Source organism: Athene noctua, chromosome 24 (genome assembly GCF_965140245.1).
Source record: "Athene noctua chromosome 24, bAthNoc1.hap1.1, whole genome shotgun sequence".
Lineage (NCBI taxonomy): Eukaryota > Metazoa > Chordata > Aves > Strigiformes > Strigidae > Athene > Athene noctua.
Window position 1 is genome coordinate 6,497,768 of NC_134060.1, and position 21,884 is coordinate 6,519,651.

A 21,884-nucleotide genomic window follows, 5' to 3' on the forward strand; every position below is an offset into this window, starting at 1 on the left:
CCTAAACTAAGGAAAAAACTAAAAAGACGAAGGAGAAATCTGGACCCCCCCCAAATAGCCCCCCAGGGAGCACGGGATGGCTTCGGTGAGCTGGGGCGCTGACGCCGTGCCAGGGGATGCTCAACCGAAACCACAGAAGAGGCAGCCGTGGGAGTAAAAAGCCTCTTAATGACCACAAAAAGCAATTGTGGGACTTTTAAATTTTATTTTGTTTTTTAAATGCCACTTCATTTACTGGGATTGGCTTAATTGTGGTCATTAAGGTGACAAGGGGAGCACTGAGCCTCTGAGGGATGGACTGGGGCAAGGAGAGGGCCAGGGGGGCAGATCTCAGCCCCTTTGCTCTTTGAGGGAAGATCCTCCAGCCCTATAAACCATACCCCTTCTCCCAACAACCCTCTCAGCTGTCGGGTCCTCTCCCTCCCAGCCACTGCCTCAGTTTCCCCACCCCTAACCAAGGAGCGGTGGTCGCAGCTGATCCTCCACGTGCTGCGGCAGAGATGCTTGGTGGGACCCAAGACCCTCCCCAACCACCAAGCTACAAGAGCAAAGAAATTGTCACCATGAAGGGGGATTTTCTCCACGGTTTCAAAGCACACCGGGTCAGCAACATGGAGAATGGGCGCTGGAGCAGGCGGAGGGGACACATCCTGCCCCCACGGTGAGAGCAGGCAGCAGGGCCTGCAGAGCTGGTTGGTCCCCCAGGTTTTCAGAGCTCTTCAAGTGTTTTGTGCAAACCCCACCAATATTGGCACGTGGGACCTGCTTTCCAAAGCTGCTTCTGATGCACCAGCCTGGAACGCTCAGGAAATCCACACCAGCTCCCCCCACAAGCTGCTCCCTCCTTGGATGTGGGGAGCCCACCCGAAGGCATCACCCCCAGTCACAGGAGGCCTCTCAGCATCACTTTTAGGGATGCAGGAAGCATCCGGGTCCAGGTTGCACAGCGACAATGAAAATGGCAATAAACGCATTAAAACCAAGGGGGGTTGTTGGGATGCTTCATTCATGCTGCATTTAAGTGGCATGGAAAGGAGAAAAGGTATCACTGTCCTGATGCCATGATAACCATCGCCTATCCGCTCCCAAAACTGTTACAGTTCAGTTATTAGAGCCCTGCTGCCCCTCCCAATCTGTTCTCATGCTGAGCCACAGCTAATGAACCTCCTAATAATGATTAATCAGGAATATATTACAGCCTCTTGCATGCAGCTGGAGCTAAATACCAACTCCCCCTCCGCAACGGCAGCTCCCCTGAACCACTGGTGAAAAAATGAAGGAGCCCTTTTCCCAGGGAGCCCTTTTCCTTATGGCATTTAATTAGGAATAATTCATCACGGGTGGTGCTTTGCTGCCCGCTAGCCAGAGCAGTAGGATGGGGTGTTTGCAAGCTTGCGTGTATTCAGCGGGAAGGAGTTTCTGCCCACCTTCCCCGGAGTTGTCATGGAAATTGTAATGGATGTTGATTAAGATGCTGCGCTTGCCAAATGCAAACATGCTGCAATTTTCAGAGGGACTCCAGCCTGAAGGAGATTAGCCAGAGTAATCCTGCGCTGGGTTAAAGGGGAACTGTTGGAGGGAGACCCAGCCCCTTGCTGGGGATGCAGAGAGAAAGATGCCTGGAGTCCGCTCAGACGAGCTTCATGCTTTGCAAAGGCAGCTTTAAAGGGATTTTTCTGCCCTATCACTAGAAGGACTTCAAAAAACCCCAAAACACTGGGAAGCAGAGAGCTGGGCTGGGATCTGCCAGCAATTGATGCCAGATGTGCCCAGCACAGGCAGGGATGGAGGCAGGGCGCTCAGCACCCAGCCCGGGAGTGGCGAGAGAGGTTTCACCTCACTTTTCCTGCCCGGTTGGACCAGGAGACAATCCCAAAGCCCCATCCCAAAGCTGCAGACCCACGAGAATCCGCTCTTCACCCCAGAGGCGGAAACAGGATTGGATGGAGCCTCGTGGCCCTGGCGCTGCCCAGAGGAGCCCTGTGGAGGGGACGGGGAGCGAGGTATCGCTCGGAGCCGCCTGAGCTCGCCGTCATAAGAGTGGCCAGAAATAGCCCCGATTTACATATGTAGGACGGAGCCCGCCATGCCAGCACGGCCACGACCTACTTTCCTGCCACCCCGGTGGGATGTGGGCACATTCGGGGGCTGCAGCAGGCTCAGCTCATCCTCCCTCAGAGCAGCCCACTCCCCCATGCAGAGCAGAAACAGTTTGGGAGTCCCACTTTTGACACATCTCCCAGTTTTCACACCCAAACCGGCAGCTCCCGGGGGATGCGATGGCTGCTTGCACCTCCAAAGCGTCGGTACCTACGGGAAGGGGCCGGTGGGCTCTGAGCATCCGTCGGGTTTAATCACACACTTGCGGGGACTCGCTCAGGACCTGGTTCCCACACGTGTCACGAGCTGTGGGGGCTCAGCTCCTTCACATCTCCATCTCCCAGCCCTCACTGCCATTCCAGAGTCCCACTAGCAAAAGGCTCTTGCAAGATGGAGCACATGGTATAAAGACCCCCACACAACCTCTACACATTATTTTTAATTTTATAAGCCTTTTTTGCAGCACTGAACATAAAATGATAAGCTTTTACTGGTGCCTCTGGGACGCTCCTTCCCTTAAGGACCGCAGAAACCGATTGGTTTCTGTACAAACACGGATTTTTCCATTAAGGGAAAAAAAACCCGCCACATAATCCACTGCTGCTGAGCATCTTCCCGCTCGCAGGCATTCCAGCAGTGTTCACCTGTGGGTATGAATTGGGGATGGCACCAGGAAGTCCCTGAGGGGAGAAATGCCGATATTTATTTCACACCCTGTTATTTCCCTCAGTCTGGGCAGCTCTCAGCAAATATTCAGGCAGGAAGGAGGCTTCTGCTCTGTCTTTCTACAATAGCAAAGATTCAAAGCAGCTTTAGCCTTCTGGTGGAAATACCTCTTCCTGACACATTTTGTGTTATTTGTTCAGAGCTATTCAGGGCTTCTAGTCCCTGCTGTTGAAGAAAAACTTATTATTGTGGAAGGAAAATAAAAACCACCTCAACCAGCTCTCAGATATAGTCCTTGGAAGCAGGTAAGGAACAAACAACCATGCAAGAGGAAGCTGTTTCACTGCGTCTGAGGCCTCTTTTCCATCCAGAGTAGTTTGCTTTAGTGCTCCATGGCTGAAAGCGTGAAAAAAAGACAAAAAGAAAGAAAATGTTTTGCCAGTCAAGGGAAGGTTGAGAGGGGAAGGAGAGAAACCTTTTTCTTCTGAGGGTGGGTGGTGAGTGCATTGTCGAACATACCAGCACCCCCCCATGGGGAGGGGTACCAACATCCCTCCATGGGAATGGGTACCAGTATCCCCAGGCAAATACCACCCAACTACATCCAGGACCCAGCCTCGCCATCTCAAACCCTGCAACTCACCCACAAACCAAAAGCCATCAGAGCAGGAGGAAAATGAAAGCAGGGAGAACTCCATCCCAGGGGCGCGTGCTGCCAGGGCACTGGGATGCTCCTGGCTCCCTGGCAGCTGCCAGCAGTAGAAACCACGGGGCTTCTTTCTCCCCATGCTCAGCTTCCTCCCCTGGGGAGATGCTTCTGGCTTCTGTACAGAGCAAGGAAGAACCTCTCCACACAGTGACCATCTCCCACCACACACCGTTTTCCCCAAAGCCTCAGCTCCACGAGTTGAGGGATTCGCCTTGTGCTTAGAAAAGTATTTTCAGCTCTTAAGTCAACCATCAAAGCTTGAAAACGGAACCCCAAGAAGCTCTCACAGCCCAGTGGTGAAGGAAAGGGACCCCAAATTTTGATTTCACAAAACGGGAAGGTTTTCATGCGGGTTTCACTACTGGTGCGATGGCACCGGAAAGGCACGTCATTGCAAAAGCAAACATACAAAAGGCAAGACATTTATTAGCTCAAAACACCAAACAACCCTTCGTTTCAAGTCAAAACCGGCCAGCTTGTCTTCATAACAGGTTCTTTTTTATTTGTTCTTTTTTTTTTTTTTCCAGAAGCACTTTCCTACCCTTCAGTGGCACTGTCAGCTCCAGGAAAATGTGGTTTTCCAGGTCCCCTCCCTCCCGCTGCGGGCAGGACCCACTGCCACCCCCGGGCAGCGCCCGCCCAATGTCCTTCTGGCTGTTTCACCCAGACCTGCTCTTCCTCCCCGGATTTCCCCTCCTGGGATTTTCTTTCCTCTTTCTCATACAAGCGAGGTTCAAGCTGCACCGTGCCAGGCGCTCGGTCACGGAGCCACCCGTCCGGGGTGTGCAAACCCTCAGAGGTCTTTGCCAAGACAAGCCCTGGTCCCCAAAACCTTCAGCAATGCAAACGCCACAACGCCAGGTGCTGCGGCAGAGACAGCCCCAACCCACGTCCAGTCCCGGAGCACAACCACAGTGGATGCTGAACCTCCATCTTCTTTGCCCCAGAGAAGAGGCCGTGTTCCTCAGACAGATCAAAACTTTTGCAGAAGGAAAGAAAAAGTCAAGAAAGCCCACTAAACCACTGATGTTTAGGCAGAGAAGTACAAGGCTTGAACAAACAAGTGTGACCCTTGAGCCCTGCTGCCTGCTGGAGGACTGGGGATTTTTTTCCCCCGGAAGATACTGGGTCAAACAAAGCTACATCAAAATTCCCCTTATCCACAGGATTTGGCCTGTTTCTCTGAAAGTGCCTGTTTTCCCTCATCTCCCACCCCATCCTTGCCCCCGCTGCAGCCCGGGGAGGGGAAGGACCCATCTGCACACGATAAATCCCACTGCGTCTGGCCAAGGCACTGGGGAAGTTCAAGCTTGTGGCTTCCCTAATTAACAGCGTCCAGAGACATGCAGGAGGCACCAACCCTGCTCCAGCATCACTGCAAACACCACAAAGAAGAAGGAACCCAATTAACTTCTCGGTGCCCTTTCATGAGATATCGAGATTGAGTTTTTAACATCCTTGGGAGAGCCACGAGATTGGGTTTTCAGAGCAGTTTGGTACTCCTGCTTACAGGAGGGGGGGGGTTAGACCTTGTCCCATCCTCCAGAGCCACCGAGATGGGAGAGCAGGAGACAGGGAGCCTGCAAACCCAGCTGAGGATGGGAAGCACTCGGAAAAGAGCTGGAATAACACACAAACTGTGTTGTTGGGGTGGGTTTTTTTTATCCTCTAATTGCTCTTGCTATTTTAACTGAGACAGACATTTCCTTGACGATTTTCAAGGGCTATAAATGTTTTATGTCCCTTTCCTCTATGCTCAGACAGCAACTTTTGCTGATGCTCAGCATAAGCGAGACCTGGAACGGAACAGCTGGGTGCTGCCAGGGTGCAAAGGGACCAGGACACCAGCCACAGGGAGAGGATCCAGCACCGTATCCGCATGGAAAGTCAACATCCCCCTCACCGTGTCCTCTCCTTCCCCTCACTCCTAGAAGGGGATCCCACCACCCGGCCTCCATGGAAGATGTCTTTCTGCTGCAGAAAGCTATATATAGCTCCTAAACCCTTTGGGGGCTTTGCTGCTCTCCGAGATATTTATAGCTGGAGGCAAACTCCAACTGCGCTCGCTGGGAGCAGCTGGAATCGCAGGGGAGAGGCAGGATCCGGCCCGTGCCTGCAGCAGCAGAGTGGGTGCTGGGGTGAGCATCCCGCCTGGGAGCCAGGATTGGCCCCAAAACCACCAGTCCCCTGCCCTGCCATGGGAGAGGACAAGTGGGATGCTCACCTGCTGGGGGTCAGGGAGTTTTGGGGAGAGATTTGGAGTTTTTTGGCCAAATCTGACGCAAAGAGGGTGAGCTGCAGAGCTGAGGGGAACAACCCAGACGCTGGTCTGCGACTCCTGTCCAAAAAAAAGCAGGTGCCCAGCACAACTCATTTCACCAAGAGCATTTCCCAGGGGATGGGAAATTCACTCCACACAGCCCCTCGTCTGCTCCGAGCATCCAAAGCTGAGCAGGAGGGAAGAAACGGTCCTTTCTCCCAAAACCTCGGCGTCCAGCCCTGCTCCTCTCACACACACGGCTGGGGGAGGGCCCGCACAGCCTAATTGCTGGCAGCTTGTCCTCCTCACGTCCTGACTTTAATAGAGTCCATCAGGCAAAACACTCCGGCTGAAGGAAGGAAAATAAGGGGGGAGAGGGATGGGGAGGGGGACGCCCGCCTGCCTGCGGGCAGCAGCCATTTCCTGAGCCAGGGGATGCAAAAATCCTGTCAGCAGAAGGCAAGCAGGGATGAGGGGCAGGTCAGGAGCGTGGGGGCTTTACACCCCAATCCTGCCCAGGGGAAACCAACTACTCCCTTCCTGATCCCCGTATCCCCAGCATCACTAAGAGCATGAAGCTGTCCAGCATGGATTCGGGAATGTTTCTCATCCCGGGGTTACAGCACTGGGATGCACAAGCCCTTTGCTTGTGCTGGAGCTGGTGAGAGGGAGTTTGGAGCTGGCTCAGAAGGAAAAACCCCCGACGTTTGGGCTCCTGGGACCCTCTCCCCTTTCGCCGGGTGCTTTGCAGCCAGGATGGCTCCAGCCAGACCTGGAGCCTCACAACAGGCTGGTGGGAGCAGCAGCCAAAAAGCTCCTTGGGGAAAAAAAAACAACCAAAGAACACCACCCCCCCCCAAAACCAGAAGTACACTCTTTTTATTGTGTCGGAATCCATACAGAGGAGCCCATGGGGTTGATCTTCCCCAGAGCCTTTGCTGGTGCTTTTAACCCAGCACAAAACCTGGGTTCCCAAGGGCTGGATAGGAGCGTCCCAAGGAGACAGCCCCAGGCATTTGGAGCTAAAAAGTCACTGTTTAGACCCAAAAACCTCTCTCTTCTGGCGGGAGGGAGGAAGGACACAGAACTATTGCCTCCTTCAGCCCCAGCCATCCCTGCCTGCTGCCTTGCCTTTACAGATGGTGTAATTCCAATTTCCTCTCGAGTCAGGGGACGTTTGAAGCTGGATTGTTGCACACAGAGCCTGGCCAGGGTTTTTGTTTTCCCCTTCTCCAGACATCAACTGAAAACACCCAAAGGATGTGTCCCTCACAGACTATTTCTGGGTCTCACTTGGGATGTTATGGACAAATAGAGGCTGGTTGTCTGCAAAGCGAGCCCAAACTTTGGTAAACAGCATCCTTTGCACACACATCTCTGGAGGGGCGAGCGTGCGTGTAGCGAGGGCGTTTTGTGAGTATCTGGGGGATCTGGAGGATTTCACGCAGGCAGAGGGGGGTATCTGGCTCCCAGGATGCAGACCCCCATGGCGCATCCCTCCCTGATGACTTTTTGCAGCCTTTTTTTTTTTTACTGTAAGAGTTAACAGGCACAGTCCGGTAGAGCTCGGCCCACAACAGGGAGGCACAGCTGCTCCAAAGGTGCCGCTGCGGGATGCCACCGATGGAGAAGTGTCCGTAAGGACACGCACATCCCCGTGAGGGACGATGCGCCAGGGACCAGCCCGTGGGTACCAGGCAATCCCTGCAAACCCAGCTGTGCCCATCCCATCCCTGCACCACTCTTCCTCCACGGCAGCAAGAGCCTTCCCTCCCACCCTCCTCCTCCTGCCTTTGGCGGGGTGTTTGAAGAGCTCCTGCCATGAAAAATAAACGGCTTCAGGATGCTCCACAGCCACGACCTGATCCTGTCCAGGACCGGGCATCCTGGAGTGAAAGCTGGGCTGCAAATATCCCCCCAGCATGGAGAGCATCTATCCACCTCCACGGGAACAACCCTGGGGATCACCCTCAGTGGCTTTAAGGACATCCACGTAGGGATGTTTGGGGATGGTGTGACCCACGCTGCAAAGTCCCTGCATGGCTTTAAACGCCACGGCCTGGAGACGGGACAGGCACCCTGAGTCAGAGGAGCAGGCATTAATTAATCCCCGTTAAAGGCAAGAGGGCAAAAAGGGAGAACCAGCTGCATCATCCCAATTACAGCACTGAGGGATGTGGCTCATAACTGACACCCCAAAAATCCAGAGAGTCCTTCCCAACAATGAGAGCCCCCACAGCCCTGACACCCCCTGCAGGGGACACCCCGAGGAGTCAAGCCAGCTTGCCAACCCTCCCTACAGCCCTCTCCCACAGGCTAATTGCAGCTTGCCAGGCAGCTAACGAGCAAGTGGTACCCAAAACAATTATTTACTGATAAACGGGGAGAAGCAGCTCCTTTCAGTGCCAGGAGAAAACAAAACCAACTGATTACAGAGGCTGGGTGCTGCTGGGTGCTGCATCCCAGGCAGCTCTGCTCACCTGAGCATCCCAGCCGGGTGCAGCTCCGGCATCGGCGGGTCCCCTCGGAGCCGGGTGGGATGACGATGCCCCACGGCCACTGAGCCCAGCACAGGACTCTATTTCATCCCAGCTCGCTGCACTTGATGCCACAAGTCCCTGTTTGATGCCCAGGTCCTTGTTTAATGCACCACTTTCCCCATCAGCAAATACATATCAGCACGCTCCCTAATTAACACCGGGCTAATTAACCCCAGGATCCTACCCAGGTTTGTGATTGTCCAATGACAGTAACAGCAGCACCACCCAGGACATGAGCCTTGCATGCTGGCAGGGCACTGACTCGCAACCACTGGTGGCTAATTAGGGCTTAATTAGCACTCACCAGTGCCCTAGGAGCACAAGTAGCTCCATGTCACACTGCTCGGGCTGGGGTGCACCGAGCTCATCAGGCCTCAGGCAGAGGGGAGCATCCTGCAAAGCTGGTTTATTACATTCTGCATTATTTGTCCCAGAGGAGGAGGCAAGAAGAGGGATATGGTGACACCGGCTGAGGCCCAAAGCACCCCAAAGTCACAGGGATACAGCAGCCATCTCAGCCAGCACCTCCAAAAAAGGGAACCTCACACTCCGAGCAGCCTCCCGGGTGCGGGTTAAAGCATTGTCAGAGCTGTATAAAATCATCCCGTTTCATCAACAAATACCTGGCAGCTCTGGCTTTTTCCACTGGGCTGGAGCCAGGGTTTTGGAGCAGTTTTAAGTGCTGGTCCCTGCCTCCTCCCCGCTCCCTCTGTAAGTGCCATCTCCGGTGACACTCAGCTCCGGCTCTCAAATACCCCAGTCCCAGGGGCAGGAGATTCCCACGACACCCTCACCTCACACTGAGCAAACACACGTGCAGCCCATGCACGAGGGAGAAGGAAAATCAAAGGCTGGACCACGCTACTCGCCAAAAAGCCTCCAAAAGAGGGGAAAAAAGTGCATTATTCCAGCTTTCTCCACTTAACCTTTACAGGGTGTGATGGAGAGGTTTCCTGGCAGCATCTCGGGATACAACAGACATCCCCAGGACAGGCAGCACCCACAAAAGTTGTTAGGAGCCAGTGGACAAAAATTTGCCTTAAATGCTCTGGAAATGGTGGACTGACACCTAGTTTGGGGCAGTAAAGCTCTTTGCATGCTCCGTGCCAGCACCACTTGCTGCCTCTGCAGGGAAAACCGCTCTGGGGTAGGAGAGAAACACAGGGGCTTTCTGTTCAGTTATAGCTTTCCTTGCAGAAAATGAAAAATAAGATATTTTTTTAAATGCCCATTTTTGAACAAAACTCCCACTCTCTTTACCCAAAAGGCAGCCCTCCAGTATATTTTTGACATTTGCTCACATGAGCATCACTTATAAACCAAGCCAAACTCGCACTCAGGACTGCACACCCTTCTCGGCAGTTATTCAGCCTCACCAACGTGGCTCATGAAATAGCTTCATTCCCCTCCTCCTCCTCTCAAAACCAGCATTTTTTGGCAAATAAACTGTTTTGCCAACAATTTGTGCTCCATGCTGCCTGAGAGACAACGCTTCTCCCTGACTCCAGCCTCCTCCACCCCAATTTGGGTCCCACATTGGGGCTGCAGCACTGGGGACACGTTCTGAGCTCCCCCACATTGAGATCCCCCCCCTTCCCTTGCTAAAATATTCCTTGTTTTGCCACCGGCCGGGAAAGAAGAATCAGCCCTGAGGTTGCTGCTGTTATTTTTATCTTGAAATAAATAGTTTGAGCTGCGGCCAAGCTGTTCCGCGGGAGGGAGATGCTTTGCATCGTGGCCGCAGAGATGTAAACACACGCAGCCTCCGTCTCGGCGGGGGCACATCGCACGGCCAGGGCAGAGCGAACATCCTGAGCCAGACCTGAGAGAGCTGAAATCGCCTATTCTGGGATGCTGAGGTGGAAAAGGGGCTGCAAGGTGTTGAGAGAATCACTCCCAGGATGAGGACCGCAGCGGTACCCATCACTGTCCACCCCCAAATCCATGCTGTCCCTTCCATCTGCTCAATGCATCGCATGCGCTGCCACAGCTGGGTTAAATACTGGTTTAACCAGGACCAGAATTAACTTTTTAAGTAATTTTGAAGACTAAGCCTTGAAAGAATCCGCTCTAAAAATGCTTTCACCTTCCCGACAGCAACAAGGAGCATCCCTGTGCCACCCGCAAGACCCCAGGTTCAATCCCATTCCCTCCCAACCACAACAAGACCCAAAAAAAACATGGTTAGGGGGAGTAGATGCTGCAACCAGGCTCAGTTTGGCAGCCCCAGGAGTTGCCCTCTGCCTGGATCCAGCCACATCCTTCCTCGACTTCCAGCAGCTCCCGTCCTGCCCTGCGGGGCTGGGCACAAAAGGGGGGGGCCTTTGCCCCGTGCGCTGCTCACGAAGGTCACCAAAACACTCGGGAGCTTTGCACAAGAAACTCGGCGTAAATGTCAAATTAATTAACTGGGAAAGATGTATGCGTTGCCACAAAAAGCTCTCTGTTTCGCCCCGTCGCCCTTCCTCCCACCTCCGCTCTCCCTGGAGCCAGGCACTGGCTGTGGCTTGTGAAAGCTGTGGCCAGGGGAGGCAAAGGACCACTGGGCACTCCCGATGGCAAATATTTTTCTCCCCTTATAAAGCACATCATCAAGGGAACAGGGAAAAGCACAAAATGAGGATGGAGAAGCTGGGAAAACCTCTCCAGCAGCTGCTGCTCCTTCCTCCGCACACGTGTTGTGGCACCAACACAGCCAGCAAGGGATCAGCATCTTCTGCCGGGGTGAGGCTGACACTGCCGGGGTGAGAAACAGAGGCACGTCCCCCTTCCTGCCCACGGGAGGCTCGATGGCATCACCCATTTTGCAGGGTAAATCCTCCTCCGGCAGCTCCCTGGGGTCCTGAGCCAACGGAGCCTCGTGCAGGTGTCACCCGGAGCGGGGGGTGCAGAGGGAAGGGGGATGCGGGGGGATGCTGAGGATGCCAAACCACGTGCTGAAGGGGGTTTCTCCCCACAAATAACTGCTCCCCAACTCCTGAGCGCCGAGGCTGGGTTTGCAAAGATGCCAAGTGCTGAGTTTATGCATTGAGGAGTGGAATAAAAGCAAAAAGCACACCCAGAGCCATGCAGGGGGCAGGGATGCGATCGGACCCAGCCCCCTGCCCTGCTCCGAGCATGGGGAAAGCTCCGTGGGACGAGGATGCAGGTACAAAATTAATATCCCTCCCTCAAACTATTTAAAAATCTTTAAGGATTCAGGAAGGGAAAGGCTCCCGTTCCCCAGCGCACAGCCCCGGTTTCGGTGCCTCCCCAGCAGGGTTTGGTACCCGACTCACGTCACACGAGGGACGGGCATTCCCCCGGCCCCGTCGCCGTCTCCCAGGGCTGCCGCGCGTCTCCCGAGGGCAAAAGGAGCTTTACAGACACTCGAGGGCTTAAGTCCCACTTTGCCCACGCCACGGAGGAGGTACCAATGGTCAGAGGACCCTGTGCCCCTTGAGAAGCTCTAGGACACTTTTTTTTAATTTTTTTTTTTCCCCCCTCAGTTTCTCTATGAATTTGCTTCACATCTCGCTCATAAGAGGAAGGAGCTGGGTGCTGAGCACGGCTGGATGGGGAGCGCTGGGACATCCCTTTGAGCAGGGCTGGGTCAGATCACTGTGTTACCCCAGCTCACACCCAAGAGCCCAAATCCACCTTGCTGGGAGCCAAGCTGAGTCCTAGAAGACTCATTACACACCACATAATTTCACAGCAGCCCCCAGAGCACCCACAAACCTCAGAGGGGGAAAACCCCTCCACGGCCCCAGTGCCAGGCTGCCCACCAGACCACCAGCAAACATCATGGAAACAAGGGAGCCCTGCAAATCCCCAAGCCCCCACGTTGGCACCCACAGCTTCAGGGGACGCTAAAACCCCCAAATCCTCTTGCAGGGGGAGGCGGATGCTCCACCCCAAACCTCCGCGAGGCCGTGGGGCATCTCTGGGTCCTGCATTCCCCAACATCCCTCTGGATTGAAGCCAAGGGTGAATTTAAGAGATTGCAAGGAGCAAGGGATGCCATCCCACAGCGACTCTCGCCAGGAGAGCCCCACGGACACACGTGCTGCCACTAAATGAAAAAATCACCTCCCCAACAGCCCACACAGAGAAGCAGGATGAGGCTGGCCCCAAAGCAGCCTGGCCCCGGAGCCATCCCGGGCAAAGCTCCAGCAGGGACAGGGATGTGAGTGGCCGGGACCTGCAGAAAGGTTACGACTAATTGATGCTCTCAGTAATTAAGGTGATGAGTTGATCCCTAAGGTCACGGCTGGGCCAGCCAGGCAGGGCCAAGGCAAAGCATCCTTCCCCAGCACGCCCAGGCGCTCGGGGTCCCCAGGCCGGGGGTGTCACACAGGGCTGGCTGGAGGCACCCACTCCCCCAGCACCTCGCCACAGCCCAGCGCACGGGCCACCCTCGCTGATTAAAGCTCATCAGCCCGCGCTTTGCCTGCATTTAATTAACGTGAGCAGCGCTGCCCTCTCCCCTGCCCACTCTGGCCACAAACAGTCCCCGGATGCCACTTGGCTGCCAGCACCCCGGCTCCCCGCTGGCGGCCTGCACGGAGGAGGAAAAGGAGGAGGAAAAGGAGGAGGAAAGAGCAAACACCCCCCCCCCCCCCCCCCCCCCTCCAGCCTGCGTGTGGTCTGCAGGGTGGGCAGCAGCCAGCTCTGCCGGCTGAAAACAGCCTGCTCTGGGGTTCTCGGGTGTCTAATAAGGGGTTGAGCTCACCCTTGCACAGACATGCAGGGGCTCCTCTCCACCAAGGAGCCTGGATCTCCTGCTCCTGGGCCATGGCCAGCTCCAAAGAGAGGAGGCAAGAGATGGGGCTCAGTGAGGATGGACTGGGTGAGGTCGTGAGCTTTACAGCCCTGGGGAATCCCGGCCAAAACCAAACCTGTGTGTCCGTGACACTGTTGGGAAAACCCACAGCCAGGATCAGGTCTCACCAGGAGAGGCAGCCCCTGCCCCGCAGAGCTCCCGCGGAGACACACAAAGGGTTAAAGGGACCGATCCCAGTTTCCCCAAACGTCAGTCCAAGAGGGATCACAGCGGTCAGGGGATCAAAGGCGAGCGCTGAGTCCCGGGAGACTCGTTACAGTTCCCAAACGCTCCAGCAACACCACGGCCCCGTGCTGAGGACAGGGACACGCTGGGCTGGGCCTGTCCCGGGGAGCCCGTGGGCTCGATGCCAACAGGAACTGGAGTTATTTGTCCGGTCTCCGCAGTTCAAATATTAATTAATTCTCCGGGTGCTGCGCTGGAGCCGGGCTCCCTGGCAGGGATCAGGATCCAGCACAGGATTTGCAGACAGTGTTACCCACTTGCCCACACAGCTGCACCAGGCGGACGGGGGTCCCCAGACCCATCCCTCACCCCATCATCACGGCAGCTGGCTGGGAGGCACCAGAGCTGTGCCCAGTCACTGCTTCCCACCCTGGTGACCCCAGGGAGAAGCTGAGACTTTGCCCAACAAAACCAAAGCTTCAGTGAAGAGGAGGAAGGGAGGGGAGAGGCCTCGGTCCCCTCCAGGTGAGGATGCCAGACGTCCCCTGGAGCTGCCTCCTCCAGCCCCTGTGGTCCCCAGGAGCACCCCAGCACCCCATCACCTCCCATCCTGGCATTTAAGAAGCTCATAACCCTTCTGCCTAATTACCCTCAGCAAACGCCAGCAACTGCCTTCGTTGCCATCCACTAACCAGCAACCAAAATGGGGAAGGGGAAAAGCTTATTTGGGGGGGGGGGGGAGCAATCACCCACGCAGCCGACCCCACGCCCGCCACAGGTGTTGGAGACGCTGGCACGGCCGCACACACCTCTCGGCCCCGCGGGCACCCAGCGATGGAGGGGAGCCACGGGCAGAGCTTGGGCTTCCCCGGATCAATAGCAAAGCGCAATATTCGGCTTTAATAAACCACCCTTTGATCCACCACGCGGCATCGCCAGGAGCCACAATATTTATCACCGTTCGGATGAGTAAATCACACACCTGATGGTCTTCGCAACAGCGGCTCAGCGGCCTCCTCGGAAACGCCAAAGTCGCATCTGCCTTTTCAGGAGGGGAATAACCGCTGCCGGGCGAGCGCCCCGCACGCACCCGCTGCCCCGCGGAAACAGAGGTGCCGGCCCGCAGCACCCACAAACCAGACCCCCAGGAGGATGGGGAAGAGCTCTGGGTTATTTAATGCAGCAGGTCGAGCGCTGGCGAGCAGCCAGGCCCTGGGGCTTCATCCCCTCTTAAAAGAGAGGAGGAGGAGGCAGCCTTCCTCCCCGCCACGCTCTCCTATTCCTCCTGGGCTGTGTTGGTTGGGTGGGAAAAGCATCTTCTGGCTGCAGGAGGGTCCTTCCCGCAGAGCATCACCCAACAGCCAGCGCCCCACAAAGCCACTCGGGTCCCCACGATGGGTGCGGGCAGCGCGGGGGGGCTCCGATGGAAGGGTTTCCCAGCCGATGGAAGGGTTTCCCAGCCGGAGCGTGCTGGCGGTGGGGACAAGCAGTTTTGGAAGTGCCCCAAGAAACCACAAACCCTTTTCCTCCTGCCGACATCGCAAGCCTCTCCCGGGAGCAGGACTGGGAAACCTGGGAAAAACCTCGCGGGCAGAGCGGGGCAATGCCTGTGCAGGCAAGGGGCGAGCAGCAGGCAGGGCTTGCCTGCATCTCCCCCTGCCCGTCCCGTAAGGGGCTGGAGATGCAAGAGAGACTCCCGGGGGCAGGCAGGGGGGCAGGCAGGGCAAAACCCCCCAAGTTTCTCCTGCCACTGAGAAGTGGGAGCGGGCAGGAGCGGGATTTTCCTCCCGCTCCCCCTTGCAGGGTTATTTTTAAGGCGTGTTTCCCTACGACCTTCAAACGGCATCTGCCTGCATCCCCCTCCCCACGCACACGGCGGGGCCCCGGCCCCCCGCCCCCCGCCCGCCTGCTCCTGCCCGGCCCTGCCGGCACCCCCGGGCCCAGCCCCTGCCCCGCACTGCCCGGGGGTGCGCAGGGGAGGGGGCACCCCGGGGTGGGGGGGTGAGGGGGGGCACCGGCTCCTGCCTGCTCTGTCCGCTGGGGGTCTGCGGCTTTGGGGGGGGGGGGGGGGGGGGGGGCTGTGCGGGCAGGGACGGGGTGGGGGAGCAGGGTGCGGGGGAGCGGAGCCCCTCGAGAGCTGGGGGTCCCCCCAGGGTGGGCGGCGGATTCCCAGAGCCGCCCCCCACCCCGGCCACCCAGCGAGGTACCGGCCCGACCCCACCCCAGCAGGGTGCGGGTCCCCACTGCCCCCCCTCCCTCTCCACCGCCGCGGGGTGTCGGCTCCGGGACCCCCAGGGCAGGGTGCCGCCGCCCCCCCCGCCCGGTGCCGGTCCACGCACGACCCCGCACCCGCTCCCACGCCCCCAGGCCGGCGCGGGGGTGCCCCCCCACGACCCCAGCCCCGCTCCCCGTGCGTGTGTGTGTGTGTGTCCCCCATCACCCCGTGGTCGCCCCCACTCACCAGCGCGGCGCGGGCGCCCACCCCCCCCAGCAGCAGCAGCAGCACCGCGAGGCTCCGCAGCCCCCGGGGCGCCGGCGGCGGCACCTCCCCGGGCATCTTCCTGCCGCAAGGACGGTGGCGGCGGCGGCGGCGGCTGCAGCGGCGGCGGGAGGCGGCGGCGGGGGCGGGGAAGGGCCTTTGTTGCCGCCGCCCGCGGGAGGCGGCGTGGCTGGGGGTGGGGGGGTGGGGGTGGGTGCGGGCCGCCGCCGCGCCGCCCTCCCCGCCGAGCACCCCCCCCTCCCCGCCGACGCCTCGCAGGAAGCGCCCGACCGGCCCCCCCCCGATCCCGCCCCCCCCCCCGGCCCGGCCACAGAGGGCACCCCCGGACCCGGCCCGAGGGGAGCGGGATGGGGGGTGGGCGAGTGGATGGGTGGGGGGAGCCTGGGGTAGATACGGGGGGCGTGTAGGGGTGATTTGGGGGAGCCAGGGGTAGATGGGGAGGGACTGGGACAGATGGGGGATGCTGGGGTAGATGCAGGGGGGGGTCTAGGGCAGACTGGGGGGACCCAGGGGTAGATGGGAGGGACTGGAGTGGGTAAAGGACGGGACTGAGGCAAACTGGGGAAGGACGGGGGGAATCCAGGGGCAGATGAGGGTGGACGTGGGGCAGATGGGGGACACCCCGGGGGAGATGTAGGGGGATCTCTGGGGCAGACTGGAGGGACCTGGGGTAGATGCAGGGGGACTGGGGTAGGTAAAGAAGGAGACTGGGGCAAACTGGGGGGGACCTGAGGCACACTGGGGATGCATGGGAAGGCCTGGGGGGGGCAGATGTGGGGACTCAGGGGTAGCTGGGGGAGGGCTGGAGCTGGTGTAGATTGGGTGAGACCCTGGGATGGGGGGGGTTCTGGGACAGATGAGGGTCTTAAGGGTAGATACAGGGGGGACCTGGGGCAGATTGAGGGGGCTCAAGTGTAGATGAGGTGTTGCTGAGGCAATGGAGAGACTCAGGGGCAGTTGGGGGGTGCCCAGGGATAGATGGGGGGATTCAGGGGGCAGACAGGGTCACCTCGAGGTAGATGGGGGAGAGGAACCAGGTCGTCTGCAGTGGGACCCCACCCTAAACCCCTCCCTCAGTCACCCCTGGATGGGTGCTGGGGCCAGGGCCACCCCCGGGGGTACAACCCGGGAGGGGGAAATCCAGCCCTGGGACAGGGCAGCGCCACAGCACTGTGCCTCAGTTTCCCCTTTCAACAGCAACAGAAAAAAGAGAACCGTGAGGTCAGAGGACAGGGCAGCCCCCTGTCCTGACAGTGACCTCCACGGGGCTGCCGGGTGGCCCTGGGGTGACTCTGCTCCGAATTCGGGCATTCAGTCACCCCGAAGGGCCTGGGAGGCGGAGGCTGTGGGTGAGCTGGGAACAGACGGGATGGGATATAAATGAGTCGTTTCTCACACACGTGTAATTCCTCCTAATGGCTTTCGCACGCTTTCTGTGAAAAGCCTAAAAATATACTCAGATTCTCATAAGAAAACCTCATCTGAATGCAACATAGACCCCAGGAGGGGGGCCAAGGGGGGAGAAGGGGCATTACCTGGAGGAAGGGGCACTGCCCTCCCAGCACCGCCGGGTTAAGAGGGGAAATCAGCCACATTCAGCTAAAAATGGGGGGGCAGCCCCTGGAGGGGGGGAACTGGGGCGCATCCCCCAGCAGAGCATCCTCCCACTCCCCGTTTGATGGGAAACTCAGAGCAGCCCTCCTCTTTGGGGCTGTGAAACATTTCAGGGGGCTCTGCCTCGGGGTCCCCGCCTGAGTCACTTCTCTCTGTTTTAACTGCGCTGTAATTAGCAGGATCCAAATTAATATTATTAAAAAAAAAAAAAAAAAAAAAAAGGTGCTTTAATATCATCGGGAAGAAACTGGGAGGGGGGAGCAAAACCTGGTGAAAGGCTCTGGGGGGCGCAGAAACGCAGCGCGGGGGCTGAGGGAGGTGTCTCTGGAGTAGTGGGGGGGTTCTTGGGGCAGCGGGGGGGTCCCTGGGGCAGGGCAGGGGATCGGAGCGGGGCCGGGGGCGCGTTGCTGGGGCTGCACCGCCCCGCCGCGGCCGCGGCCACCCCTGCAGCTCCGCCGCGCTGCCCCCCCCGCAGGGCAGGCAGCCGGGGGGGTCGCGGGCCCCGCAGTCCCCACCAAGGGCTTGTCACCCCAGAGGTGGCCCCTGACACGCGGTGGGGAGAGAGGGGGGGGGGCTTGGACACGGGAGTCGGGGTCCCACGGGAGGGGCCGGGTGCTGCCCGGCTGCCGTTGGGTCCTTTTGTATCCCACTGCGGCCCCTTTGGAAGCAGGAGATCTTGTTCTGTCGGGTCAGGGCGAGTGTGATGGAGCCTGGGTGTTGTGATGGACCCCAGATGATGTGATGGACCCTGGATGTTGTGATGGATCCTGGCTGATGTGATGGACCCTGCCTGATGTGATGGAATCTGGGTGTGGTGATGGACCCCAGCTGACGTGATTTGGGTGTTGTGATGGACCCTGGATATCGTGATGGACCCCAGCTGACGTGATGGACCCCTTCACATCCCTCCTCCAGCAGCAACCAGCAGCCGCACTCAGGAGTAACCAAAGTGGGGCCAACATGGAGTGACCCGGCTCTATCCTTCCCGGCAAGCCCCCGTCGTGCCCCCTCCCTCGCCCCGGCAGGGCCAACACCGCTGGCCATGGGGCGGTTGCCCCAGCCGTGCTGGTGCTCAGGTACTGCTGGCCTGATCCTTCCTCCGAGGTCAAGCACGGAGCCGGAGTCTGCAGGTCTGGGCAAGAGCTAAACCCATTCCTGGACACCTTTGCTGCCGCTGCCGTGGTGGGAAGGGTGCCCAGGGTTAACCCTGGATCCACAGGTGTCTGGTGGAAGAAACACGGAGCCTGAGCAGACTCTCACTCCACTCCCAAAACTAATATAGATGCTCAATGTGAAATAACTAAACTTAAGAAGAAATGTCCCTTGCTTTCACTATGTTCTGCCCCAAATCTGCAGCCACGCTGCTGCTTCGCTGAGCTGCTCAAGGCTGTGGGTTAAGTGAAGCGTTAAAGAGCTGTAAGAGCCCCAAAGGCTCCAGGACGTGGGGCCCAAGTTCTCCTACAACCACCTCGTTGCAGAGAGGTGCAGGCTGGCTTCAAACCCAGGAAAAAAAAAAAAAAGGTGTCAGAAAGCCCAAGTCAGCTCTCCACTAAATTTAACAAAGGGTGTGAAAACAGCTTAAAACCACTGCTGGGTCACAGGGGTATCAGGTTCTGTTGAGGGGTGAAAAGAAAGTGGCAGCACGGGCAGAATCAGTAATTTGACAATCAAAATCAAACTTTTTAATGCCCTGAGCCAGAAATCTCATTTCTTGTAAAATGGGAAGTTTTTTTCCCTCCATCAGTTTATGACACGTCACCCTACTTTCACAAGTGCTCAAACTCATTGAGATTTCCCAGATTATTCTGATAACCTTCAGAAAAGTGTCTTTAAAACCAGAAGCTAAACTGCACTGCAGGGACGGGGCAGTCCTGCACACTGGGAAAGGAAGACAAATTGGTGGTAAGAAGAGGCCCATTTTCTCCCCAAGCAAGGGTCACCCGTCCTGTTCAGTGGCACAGGGGATGAAACGCAGAGTGGGAGCTCCCCCGAGGGAGGGAATTGGGGAGTAAAGGCCACAGCCCGGGGGGCAGACGATGAACTGGGGGTCGGGGTGGGACACAATGCAGGTGAGCGGGACAGCCCCGACTTGGCCCACCCAGCGCCCGCCTCCGAGCCAAACTCTTGGGAAGGAGATGTTGGACTGGGGAAAGTCTCCGTGGGAACACCAGCTCGGTGCTTGCTTTGATTTTCTGGCAATTCTCAACGAACCAGCAAAGAACGCAGCAGGCAGTGTGACTGGGGCATCCCCACCTCGATGGCAGGTGAAGGTCCCCAGTCCCCCCCACCCCACAAAAGGATGAGCGAGCAGCAGCCCCAGCCTCCGAAGAGGGAGGGAAGGGAGGATGAAGCAGCAGAGGAAACCAGGAGCAGAAGATGAGCAGTACCAGGGAAAGTTACTCCCTGCCCCCCTGCGCAGGAGCTGCAGCGCTTGAAGTGATGGAGAGAGACAGGGGGGTTGTTCCCCTCCAACCCACTGCCGGAGGATGGAGGCTGGGGGGTGCCTGGAGGCTGCACAGGCTCTGAAGAGGTTTAGAGGTGCTCAAAGAGGGGGGAAAAAGCCAAAACCTCAGCCCCAGGAGGACGGAGAGGCAGACCCACGTGCAGGAGCTCTGCTCTTCGCGGACACAACCACTCTCCCTGCTCTTAAACAAAAGAGAGGCAAAAAGGGGTGGGGGTGGCCCTCGGGTGAAGGTGTTTCAACGTCAAACACAAAGCCAGATTCCAAAGTTCTGTATTTTTCAAAATAAAGATCACACGTTGTTTAGAGACAATCTACACAAGAGTTACAAAAAATAGTCGCCCAGGCATAAGCATACACAGGTTTGTTAATTATACACATATGGTTACAAGTGTGCTTGCAAAAAAGTTCATTGGAAATATACACAAGGCTCTGTAAATGTACACCGTGTAGTGTTACAATTCTATATTCAAACAAGGAAAATTGACAGTATGTTACATTCACTTACAAGTAGACAAAATGCAAAATACAGTTCATCTTCTGTACAAAAAGGGAAGGTGATTCACACTTTACAAGGTGAAAAGGGACTCTGATTGTAAGGAAAACTAGGGGATTCTGTACTTTTGCACTTTTTGTTTCTTACTGTCACAAAATAAGCAAAACATTACTTTTTAAGATTCAAAAAAACACTATTTTGAACTGAATCATTTTTTTATAACATTTAGAAAGGATCGCTACTGTTCAACTAGGTGACAAATAAAACCAAGCATTTATTTTTTTTTTTTTAAACATTAACTAGGCTGTATAAAGAGAACATTTCCTTCAAAAGAAAAAATTTACTTCTGGTTGAAATTACAATTTACAATATACAACACTATATGCTACGACCATAAAAGGTGTGAATATACACTGAAATGCACAGGTTTTGCTAATTCTTTTTTCTTACCAAAAAACGGGTTTATGTCGATTCAAACTTCTCCACATTTACATTACAGAGGTTTACAAATGTACAATTGTACAGTCAGAAGTATGTTCCACTACTAGGGTACATTATAGATACAGATCAGACATCAAAACAAGAAAATACTACAAATTTTTATATATGTAAAGTCTACACCAAGTATACACTATATATTTATAGAAGCAAGACCAAAGCCGAGTTGGATTTTTTTTTTCCTCATGCTAAATAATCAAATTGTGTCTCTCAATGTTAACAGAACAAACTGAGTAGGCAGTAAACAAGTACACCCACCCCCCACCCCCTCACTTTAAAAACTTTCTGGGTGTGTACGTTTTCTTCCCCAAAACGACAGCTATGCTACCTCTTTTAGCATGTTATACTAAAAAAAAAAAAAAAAAAAAAAAAGCACTTAAAAAGTTTCAAAAACTTAATTCATTTTTTAAACTGAAGCTTTAGCAAGTTGAATTTTTTTTTTAATATTTATAAACAGCGTTAAATGCGTTGTTTGTGCCATTTAACTAAAATTCAAACTTCTTGCTGACTTTTGACTAAAAGGAGAAAAAACAGGTATTTGCAAAAAAGTTGCCTGCAAGGCAGATGAATTAAAAACATTGTTTGTTTTCTTCAAACCAACCACCCTGAAAGTTTCCACATTTGGAATATAGATACAACAGTGAACAAAAATGTGGCCTTCCATGTACATTTGATACCTATGTACAAGTATTCTATACACCAGTAAAACAGCAGGGCAATTAGTTAATTAAAAAAAATAATTAGTACATGTTATGCATAATAAAATTAAAGAAATTTACAAAGGCTTTTCCTTTTTTCTTTTTTTTTTTTTTTAGCAGTTTAGCAACCATAAAACCTTTTCTAACTGTATACTGGAATATTGTCGGTTGCTGGTCGTAGATGCCGGATGGCCAGTGAGTTCCTCCCCAGTTTGCTGCCTCAGATGATCCCGTTTGGTGGCCCACAGATGGGCCCTAGGTCCACCCCGTTCTTCATGTAGTATTTCTCCAGCTTGGCCAAGATGTGTTTGCCATAGGTGTATTTACGCAGAGTAGCGATGTGAGGCCGGAT

The 21,884-nt window shown here is 55.7% G+C and overlaps 2 protein-coding genes across 9 annotated transcripts in view; both read right to left on the bottom strand.

Moving 5' to 3' along the window:
* The window catches only part of SDC3 (syndecan 3), a 47,751-nt gene extending 31,889 nt beyond the window's left edge, over window positions 1-15,862 (bottom strand). Inside the window, exon 1 of the mRNA XM_074925938.1 lies at window positions 15,727-15,862. Within this exon, the coding sequence (XP_074782039.1) occupies window positions 15,727-15,822 (96 nt within the window). The 5' untranslated portion in view covers window positions 15,823-15,862. The remainder of the gene's footprint in view (window positions 1-15,726) is intronic.
* Window positions 15,863-20,097: 4,235 nt separating this feature from the next.
* Window positions 20,098-21,884, bottom strand: part of PUM1 (pumilio RNA binding family member 1) — a 78,780-nt gene continuing 76,993 nt past the window's right edge. For all 8 annotated transcript variants that reach the window (XM_074926393.1, XM_074926399.1, XM_074926398.1 and 5 more), the window contains exon 22: window positions 20,098-21,884. In XM_074926393.1, coding sequence (XP_074782494.1) covers window positions 21,753-21,884 — 132 coding nt within the window. In that variant the 3' untranslated portion in view covers window positions 20,098-21,752.